Source organism: Bos indicus, chromosome 23 (assembly GCF_029378745.1).
Source record: "Bos indicus isolate NIAB-ARS_2022 breed Sahiwal x Tharparkar chromosome 23, NIAB-ARS_B.indTharparkar_mat_pri_1.0, whole genome shotgun sequence".
NCBI classification, from domain to species: Eukaryota; Metazoa; Chordata; class Mammalia; order Artiodactyla; family Bovidae; genus Bos; species Bos indicus.
In genome coordinates this window covers 52,618,048-52,628,014 of record NC_091782.1, presented here as the reverse complement: position 1 = coordinate 52,628,014, position 9,967 = coordinate 52,618,048, and the positions used below count along the sequence as shown (strand labels likewise).

Here is a 9,967-nt window from a genome sequence, read left to right as displayed (position 1 = left end):
AACCATCCTTGTATGCTGCTGCTTCCTCCGCAGCCCCACAGAAGAGATTATCCCCACTTTGCAGGTGAAGGAGATAAATGCCTGGGAGCTTGCTGCCTAGGGTTCCCGCGCTGCTGACCTGCAGAGCTCAGAATCCCCCGGGGAAGCAGCCCATCGCCTCCGACCCTGCCTGCCGCGCCCGGCAGGTTTTTGGGAGTGGTTTCTGTGACTCGGCATTTCTTCTGTCCTCTCGGCCTCCCAAACCGCTCTGAGAGCACGATCCTTAGTCTGAGCTTGTCCCGGGATTTCAGAACCGGCCTGCAGGCCTCTCCAGCCGCTGGGCGGGCGCTCTCCCCACCCTCCTCCGGGGCAGGAGCGGAGGCGGAGCGAGCAGTCCACGCCCTCCGCCGGCCGGGCTCCCTCAGTCGAAGCGCGGGCGGCGCGGACACCAGACCGGTGTGCCGGAGCGCCGACCCCGGAGCGCGGGGCCCCAGCGGGCCCACTCCGTGAGGAGCCCGAGCGCGCCGACCACTGGACAGCACGCGACGGACGGCTGGCCCGCGGAGCCGGGCGCGGTGTGGGCAGGGCGGGGCGGTCCCCGCCCGCCTCCCAGCCGACGGCTCCGCCCCGGAGACCCCTTATCGGGCCCGGCGTGCCACCCCGGCCTGCGCCGGCCAGGTACTGCTGGGCGTGGGAGCAACTCTAGGCTGCCCCGCCGCCTCCTTCCTCACCCAGCCTGGGGCCTCAGGAGGTCTCCCGCGAAAGCGAAAGCGAATCTCTCGGTGCGTCAGCTTGGGACCGCCGGGCCCAGAACAGTCTCTCGGGCTGGCTTCCGGAAGGGGGCGGGGCTTTTGCTTCCGGTGGGGGGGGGGCGGGCGACTCGGCTCCCGGAGTTCGGGCGGTGGGCGTGGCCCGCGGCGTTCCTGGAAGTCGGGCAGTGGGCCAGTAGGGTGGTAGGCGTGGCCCGCGAGTTTCCGGAAGTGGGGCGCCCAATTGCCAGCCGTCCACTGGACAGCACGGTTATCCCTGAGGCGTCTCGTCTCGCCGGGAGTTTGGGTCCGGCGGGACCGGGCGGCGATTTGGCTCCGGCGTGATAACTGCGTGACGTGGAGACGGCCCGTCACGTGGTCTGCGCTGTGGTGTCGGGGGAGGTGGCGGGTCGTCCCTGCGATGTCGTTACGAGCTTTCGCCGCCCCGGGTCACGCGGGCGCCCTGGGGCAGGGCCTCTGACGGGGGCGCCGGGGCCTCCGCAGCTCGCGACGCCGTCAGACGCCTTCCCGCGCCGTCTTCGACGAGAGCTGGGAAAGAAGGATCGACGGGCACGGCGGGGAGGGCGTCGTCAACCGGTGGCGCGTGCTTTTACGAAGTGACTGAGCGCACACACGCTCTCGTAGCCTCTTCAGAGTTTTGAAGAAGGTCAGCGCCACCCTTTTCCTTACACTGGACAGCCTCCCACAGAGGCGGGGTTGGCTGTTCATTACTTTGTCTCTCGCTGTTCCTTCGGCTCTTCTTTGCTCGGAGCTCTTGTGTGTCCTGGACAAAGCCCGAGGCCCTTTACACTCAAGCGACTTTGCAGTAGAACCGCTATTACTTCTCCCTCCGTTCACACAGGAAGAAATCAAGGCAGAAGTGACTTCTTACTTGATCTACATTTTGTAACCATCAGGTACGTAGGTGCAAGAGTGGGAAGGAAATTGTAGTCAATTATAAATTTGGGCAACTGCACCCTTCCAAACACAAAAGGTAAAGAGGAAGCTTGTTTAAAACATTTGAGGTATCTCATCATTGTAACTATTATTACTGATAAAACAACTAAAATGATGAACTGTAATTTGCATGTTTCTCTCGCTGAGCTGTATTGAGCACCACAGATACATTGCACTTTCAGGATTGTGAATATTCACGAGAATAAAGAAAAATCCCTAAATAACAGTTTCCAAAATTGAAAATTTCTCTTGGATGCTTATTAATCGGCAACATGGTAATACCACCAGTATGAGCTGGGAATTTGAAAAAGCACAGCTTCCCATGCTATGGTTGGATGTTATACTTCGGCAAAAATGATCGTGTTAACCTAGTAGAATATTGATTTTGAACCACATGTTTTCATATGTTTTTAAAATTTAGTCTGTACTTTCCCTATGTTTCTGAATGTGGCATACTTATTTAGTACAGGTGAGCAGAATTGTAAGATAGGTCTTTGCATCTGATTTTAACAAAGACAAATGATTGTTTGCTCTCTGGAGAAGTAACATGTGTTAGTGAACTGACAGTGGAAATTTGAGTGAAGACATTAAGGCTCAGTTCTGGGATCTGTTACTCTAGGTGAATCATTAAACTCTAAATTTTAGTTTCTTAATTTGTAACTTGAAGCCGATGTATTAATAAGTTGGTACTTCAGAGGGTCATCATGTGCAGGATAACACTGGGTTGAACTCTTGCAGTCTTCTCTCTTGCCCAGAGCTCTTGTTTATCTGAGGCAAAGTATCAAGCAGTTAAAATCCAAGAACCTTGAGAAATTCCCATTGGATGCCTGAATAAAAACAGAGTTCCATCTGCAGAGCAAAAGGGGGGCATGATAGTTGGGTAGCCAGCATTTTCTGTCAGACTCATCATGTATGGTCCTCACTGAAACATTGAAAAAAATTGCCCTCAACCACTTAAAGGTAAATATGAATTTTTTTTAACTTAAAAAAAATTATTGCAATACACAGAAAAGAACACACATCATAACTGTTTGACTCTCTTAAGTGTCCTGAAGTGAACATTAAGAAGAAACAAGTATTGCCATCACTCCCCCACACTTCCTTTCCTTCCCTGCCTCCTGCTTCCACCTCGTAGTAACTACTACCCTGACTGTTAATTTTGTAGATTAATTCTGCCTGGCTCTTTGATGTTATATATTGTTAGTAATTTGTATTTTTCCCCAGTTTTACTGAAGTATAGTTGACAAAATTGAATGTAGATATGAATTTTTTTTATGTAGACTTACAGATAATTTGTGAAGTTTCTTGGAATTTTCAATTAATTTCAGTGGAGAATTCGCTTCCTTAAATCCCTGAATTAAGTACACTTATGCAAAAAACATTTTGAAAATCCATTAAAATAGACCGTTATATTCTCTGTTGAAAGTCCTTGATCATAAGATGATATGACAGGTTAGTGTGTGTTCATTAATTACTGTGTAACATGACTTTACAGTGTGACTTTCTACTTGGCTACTTTCAGAGTTTCTGTGACTCTTGGGTATCTAAACCACTCACCAGTCCCTCCTAAGATATTCAGTACTTACGGAGTTGAATCATTCATGGGGAATGGCCGGGGGAGGGGGGGAGCAATAAAAACAAGTCATTGGAAACCATGCAAAAGGTGCATAAGGTGAAGTAAGACCAGGCTAAACCAGCAAACCACAGATGAGGAGAGCCAGCTGGGGTCAGAAGCCAGCCTCACAGAGTGCTGCAGGCCCACCTGGAAGCCCCTCTCCCTGGAGCTGCATCGCTCCTGCAGGAGGCAAGGCAGGTCCTAGTTGGTCTTGGCAGCTCTGAAGAGAGAAGACCTAGCTGAAGGATAGAGAGCAGGTAGAAGTCCTCATCTAGCTGAATCTTAATACCCTATGGTCATAGTTCAGGGCATGGTTATAACTCCTTCCTGTTTCTGTACTGTCTGGGAGCCTTTTTTAATGTTACTAAACATTCATGCTGTGCTTAGTTGCCCAGTTGTGTCCGACTCTTTGTGACCCCATGGATTCTAGCCCACCAGGCTCCTCTGTCCATGGGATTCTCCAGGCAAGAATACTGGAGTGGGTTGCCATGCCCTCCTCCAGGGGATCTTCCTGACCCAGGGATTGAACCTAGGTTTCCCACATTGCAGGCAGATTTTTTACCAGCTAAGTCACCAGGAAAGCCTAAGAATACTGGAGTGGGTAGCCTATCCCTTCTCCAGGGGAACTTCCTGACCCAGGAATCGAACCAGGGTCTGCTGCATTGCAGGCAGATTCTTTACCAGCTGAGCTACTGGAGAAGCCCACTAAACATTCACATATCACATCATTTTTGAAAACTGCTAGATGACTTTCATAATGTGAATGAGCCATAACTTACTCTCCTGTGTTATGTATATGTCAGTTGTATTATGTGCTTTTGCTGTTCTCTCTAATGTTACTGGGAATATCCTTGTACATAATCTTTATCAGTGTCTCTGATTTGATTCCTTAGGATAAAGAATTACTGAGTGAGGAACTTAACTCCCTTTAAAAAAATTTTTTATTATAAAGGTAATTTGTATAAAAATTAGAAAATGTAATAAATGTGTAAAGAAGAAATAAAAGTCACCTGACCATCCAGATATCCTTGCTAACATTTAGGTGTCTTTTGCTGTGTCTTTTTTTCCTGTACATATAGCTGTATGTGTACCTAGCCATCCACCTGTTAATGTATTGACTATATAATACTATATTTTATGAATGTGCTATAATTCACTTAACTTTATTTTTGGATGATTAAATAGTTCTCTTTTTTAAAAAAAATTATGCATTTAATGACCAACTGCCTTATGCCAGGTTATGTGCTGGGCACTGTAGATTGTGCGTAAGATAGTTTCCTGCCTTCTGTGAGCTTAATTGAAATAATTCCCAAATTATAGCTATCTAACTGGTTCAAGGTACTGGGTGCTGTGAAAATGTCTAATAGGAAGACATAGGATGGCTTCCCTGAGGAAATGACATCTCTGAGACCTCAAGGGGGAGCAACTTTTAGCCAGGAGAAGAATGTGCACTCAGAAGCTTGTAGGGGAGAGTGGACACCCCCACCCTGCTTCACAAGGACTGGTCCATAGAGAGCTACTGTGAAGAGTGGATCCCAGCTGCACACCCCCATTCTCACAGCCTGGGAAACAGTGTGAACGTGACGAATAGGGGTAGACGGGTGGGCCAGTCATAGCCAGAACCACAAAGCAGGCACCAATGTGTGTTCAGATGTTTCTTCTCATACACTGCTTACCAGTCTGTGAGGCAGTCATTATTATTTCCTTTTGCAAATGAGGAAATTGAGGCTTATGTAAGTTACCCAAGGACTGATAAATTAGAGCTAGATTTCATATGGGAGAAAAGCCTGTGCCCTCTTCACTGTCGTGACAGCTTCTAGTAGCTCACCTTCAGGCCCTGCCTCCCCTGCCCCCACCATGGTCATGCCCTTTACTGGGCAGCCTCCCCACACCCCGTGTCACTGCCCCAAAAATGTGCTTCTTTCCAGAGGGCACTTCCTCTTACTTGGAAATGTCTCATGTTACAGGAAAATGGCTCATAGTGTAATCCGCCATGCTGATATGTGAGCTTTGTTGGAGTAGCAGGGCCCACCAAAGACTTTGTGCAGGATGTAGAAGGTTGGTTACCTGAGCCAGACTACAGCAGGCCGCTGACAGGACTGCTCTCAGCTTAGGCATTTTCAGAAACCCCTTCAGCCACTTAAAAAGCTTCCCATCCCAACATTTTATTAAAAATTTCAAAGTGCAAAGTTAGGTTTTACACCCGCAGCTAACATCATACTAACAATGAAAAACTGAAAGCTTCTTAAGATCAGGAATAAAAGGGGAATTCCTTGGTGGCCCAGTGGTTAGGACTCTGTGCTCCCACTGTTGAGGGCCTGAGTAGAATCCCTGGTCCAGGAACTAAGATCCCACAAACCACATGTGCGGTGCTACCAAACAAAACAACAAATCAGGAGCAAGACCAGGGTGCCCACTCTTGCCTCTGTTATTCAACATAGTATTAGAAGTTCTAGCCAGATCCACTAGGCAAGAAAAGGCATGTGAATGGGAAAGGAAGAAATAAAGCTGTCACTGTTTGCAGATCATGTGAGATACATAGAAAACTCTAAAACACTCCATCAAAAAACTGTTAGAACTAAGGAACAATTTCAGCAATGTTGTAGGATACAAAGTCACTAAGTAAATAAATGTTAGTCGCTTAGTCCTATCTGTCTCTTTGCAACCCCATCGGCTGTAGTCTGCCAGGATCCTCTGTCCATGGGATTCTCCAGACAAGAATACTGGAGTGGGTAGCCATTCCCTTCTCCAGGGGATCTTCCCAACCCAGGGATTGAACCTGGATTTCCCACATTGCAGACAGGTTTTTTTTACCATATAAGCCACCAGGGAAATCAGTATACAAAAGTATTTTGCATTTCTATATACTAATAAAGATAGTGGAGGTGATGGAATTCTAGTTGAGCTATTCCAAATCCTGAAAGATGATGCTGTGAAAGTGCTGCACTCAATATGCCAGCAAATTTGGAAAACTCAGCACTGGCCACAGGACTGGAAAAGGTCAGTTTTCATTCCAATCCCAAAGAAAGGCAATGCCAGAGAATGCTCAAACTACCGCACAATTGCACTCATCTCACACACTAGTAAAGTAATGCTCAAAATTCTCCAAGCCAGGCTTCAGCAATACGTGAACCGTGAAATTCCAGATGTTCAAGCTGGTTTTAGAAAAGGCAGAGGAACCAGAGATCAAATTGCCATCATCCACTGGATTGTGAAAAAAGCAAGAGAGTTCCAGAAAAACATCTATTTCTGCTTTATTGACTATGTCAAAGCCTTTGACTGTGTGGATCACAATAAACTGTGGAAAATTCTGAAAGAGATGGGAATACCAGACCACCTGATCTGCCTCTTGAGAAATCTGTATGCAGGTCAGGAAGCAACAGTTAGAACTGGACATGGAACAACAGACTGGTTCCAAATAGGAAAAGGAATTCGTCAAGGCTGTATATTGTCACCCTGTTTATTTAACTTATATGCAGAGTACATCATGAGAAACACTGGACTGGAAGAAACACAAGCTGGAATCAAGATTGCCGGGAGAAATATCAATAACCTCAGATATGCAGATGACACCCTTATGGCAGAAAGTGAAGAACTAAAAAGCCTCTTGATGAAAGTGGAGAGTGAAAAAGTTGGCCTAAAGCTCAACATTCAGAAAACGAAGATCATGGCATCCGGTCCCACCACTTCATGGGAAACAGATGGGGAAACAGTGGAAACAGTGTCAGACTTTATTTTGGAGGGCTCCAAAATCACTGCAGATGGTGACTACAGCCATGAAATTAAAAGACGCTTACTCCTTGGAAGGAAAGTTATGACCAACATAGCATATTCAAAAGCAGAGACATTACTTTGCCAACAAAGTTCGTCTAGTCAAGGCTATGGTTTTTCCTGTGGTCATGTATGGATGTGAGAGTTGGACTGTGAAGAAGGCTGAGAGCCGAAGAATTGATGCTTTTGAACTGTGGTGTTGGAGAAGACTCTTGAGAGTCCCTTGGACTGCAAGAAGATCCAACCAGTCCATTCTGAAGGAGATCAGCCCTGGGATTTCTTTGGAAGGAATGATGCTAAAGCTGAAACTCCAGTACTTTGGCCACCTCATGCGAAGAGTTGACTCATTGGAAAAGACTCTGATGCTGGGAGGGATTGGGGGCAGGAGGAGAAGGGGACAACAGAGGATGAGATGGCTGGATGGCATCACTGACTCGATGGATGTGAGTCTGAGTGAACTCCGGGAGTTGGTGATGGACAGGGAGGCCTGGCGTGCTGCGATTCATGGGGTCACAAAGAGTTGGACACGACTGAGCGACTGAACTGAACTGAGCTGAATCTTCCATGTTTGTAGAAATGAAAGTCTAAGGAAGAAAGATTGTGGTCTTCTGTGATTCCTGGAAATAGGAAAAACATTCATCTTAGAGACTATAAATCTATCTTCAAAAAATAAAGGCACACCAAGCGTGTGGTGGAGCGTTTGTACACTGTTTGTGTGACGACTTGTCTGTACTGACGTGTCCTCTTTTCTTCACAGGGTTGTGTGTTTTCGGGGCATTCTGGCCGTTCAGAAGGAAAGCAGCCATGTCCTTGGACGACATTAAAATGAGTTCTACAGACTTCCTGGAGCAGGCAGACCTGGACAGTGGGGGCTTCGGGAAGGTGTGTCTGTGTTTACACAGATCCCACGGACTGGTGATCCTGAAGAAGGTGTACACGGGCCCCAAGCGCACCGAGTGAGTCAGGGGCAGATTTGGGCAGGCCACGTGCTGTGCCAGGGCGGTGGAATCGGGTGGCACAGCCTTTATGAGACAGACCTGGGTGCAAGGGTCAGCCCTGAGGCTTCATATCGGATGGCCCTGCAGGGCGGTCATTGACATCCCTGACTCACGAGGATTCAGACGCCGGCTAGGGGAGAGCTCCGAGCTGGTAAGTAACAGAAGAAAACTGAAGAGGAGGAAACAGAGAGGAGGCGGCCCAGGGCAGTGCAGGGGCGCTGGGAAGAGGATGGGAGGAGAGGCGGGAGCAGGTGAAGGCTCTGCTCCACGGTGGGTGAGGACCAGCCCCGAGCATGGGCACGAAGCCCTGGTTCGTGAGTCACAGCGTCCAGGACCCTCTCTCTGAGGCAGTCGGGAAGCTGTATTATTTCCCTCTGCTCTCGCCCGAGTGGCTGTGAGACAGGCCATGGGTTTAGTCCACTGTCCAGTGCGGTCTTTGTTTCCCGGCCGCATTTCCTTGGTGCTCTTCACCAGCTTTGCGTTGATTGGTCATTGGGTTAACGCTTCCTGTGCACTGGCCGTGGTCCCGGGAAGGAGGCACCCAGGGTGGAGGGGCAGCCCCGGGGACGCTTGGGGGCGTTCCCAGGGCCGGGAGAGGAGCGGGCTGCCCCTTCCCATCTGACCCCTGCCCCCTGCCCCCAGGTACAACGAGGCCCTCCTGGAGGAGGGCAGGATGATGCACCGGCTGCGGCACCGTCGCGTGGTCAAGCTGCTGGGCGTCATCATGGAGGAGGGCAGCTACTCACTGGTGATGGAGTACATGGAGCAGGGCGACCTCATGCGCGTGCTCAAGGCCCAGGTACGCCTCGCCCGGCCCGCCAGCCCCTGTGCCTCGGACTCCTGTGCGAATGGCTGGTGGTTTGGATTTTCTCAAGAATAACAACACTGGATGAGAAGGTTTCCAAGAGCAAGATTCATCCTGTTTACCAAAGCCAAATAATTTTAATGCATTTTTAAAAGTGTAGATACCTGGACTTTCTCGGTGGTCCAGTGGTTGAGACTCCCTGCTTCCACTTCCAGGGGGCACGGGTTTGATCCCCGTTCGGGGAACTAAGATCCCTGCCTGCCCTGTGGGGTAGTCAAAACACAAGTGTATGTACCTGTTAAGAGCAAGGCCAGTGCTGTTTGCTCAGGAAGCAATAGCAAGTGTGACAGATAACGGGGCACAGGTCGGGATGTGAATGTCTGGTGCGGTGGTGTGTTGACAGACACGCGCACAGCGAGCTGTGGGAACACAGGGGAGGGGCCCCCACCCTGCAAGGTGGTCAGGACGCATCTTCGGGGCCTGTGGGAAGGGAAGCTGCTGGCTCTGTCCTCAGGTCCGGATCCACTGCTCTTGAAGGAAGCTGGTGCTTTGGCCCCTTTAAGTCCCTTTCCGTCTCCCGGACTGACTGCCACTCGTTTCAGGTCAGCATCCCCCTGTCCGTGAAAGGGAGGATCATTATGGAGACCATCGAAGGAATGCGCTACCTCCACGGAGAAGGGGTGATACACAAGGACCTCAAGCCAGAAAATATCCTCGTTGACAGCGACTTCCACATCAAGGTAACCACAGTCAGGGCTTCTGGGGGTCGGCGCGATTCTGATTCTCAGTGTAAGTCCTTTTTCCGGATATGATGTGTGCCAAGAGCAGAGCTCGCCCAACTCCTCCCTGGTGACGGCAGTGCCAGAAAGCTGTGCCAAAGAATGAAAAGAGGGAGACTTGGTGGGGGTAGTGATCTTTATTTATTCCTTTACTTACATCGGGAGAAGGCAATGGCACCCCACTCCAGTACTCTTGCCTGGAAAATCCCATGGACGGAGGAGCCTGGTAGGCTGCAGTCCATGGGGATGCTAAGAGTCGGACACGACTGAGTGACTTCACTTTCACTTTACTTACATCTCCTTTTTAAAAATCC

General features: G+C 49.2%; 1 protein-coding gene across 4 annotated transcripts in view; it reads left to right on the top strand.

Moving 5' to 3' along the window:
* Nucleotides 1-383: 383 nt before the first annotated feature.
* Nucleotides 384-9,967, top strand: part of RIPK1 (receptor interacting serine/threonine kinase 1) — a 33,582-nt gene continuing 23,998 nt past the window's right edge. Inside the window, exons 1-4 of one of the 4 annotated variants that reach the window (XM_019986152.2) lie at nucleotides 384-657; nucleotides 7,829-8,027; nucleotides 8,712-8,868; nucleotides 9,477-9,614. In XM_019986152.2, the coding sequence (XP_019841711.1) occupies nucleotides 7,876-8,027; nucleotides 8,712-8,868; nucleotides 9,477-9,614 (447 nt within the window). In that variant the 5' untranslated portion in view covers nucleotides 384-657; nucleotides 7,829-7,875. Of the gene's footprint in view, nucleotides 762-883; nucleotides 1,646-7,828; nucleotides 8,028-8,047; nucleotides 8,221-8,711; nucleotides 8,869-9,476; nucleotides 9,615-9,967 lie in introns of those variants that run through there. The other 3 variants (XM_019986151.2, XM_019986153.2, XM_070778476.1) reach the window with 3 other exon arrangements.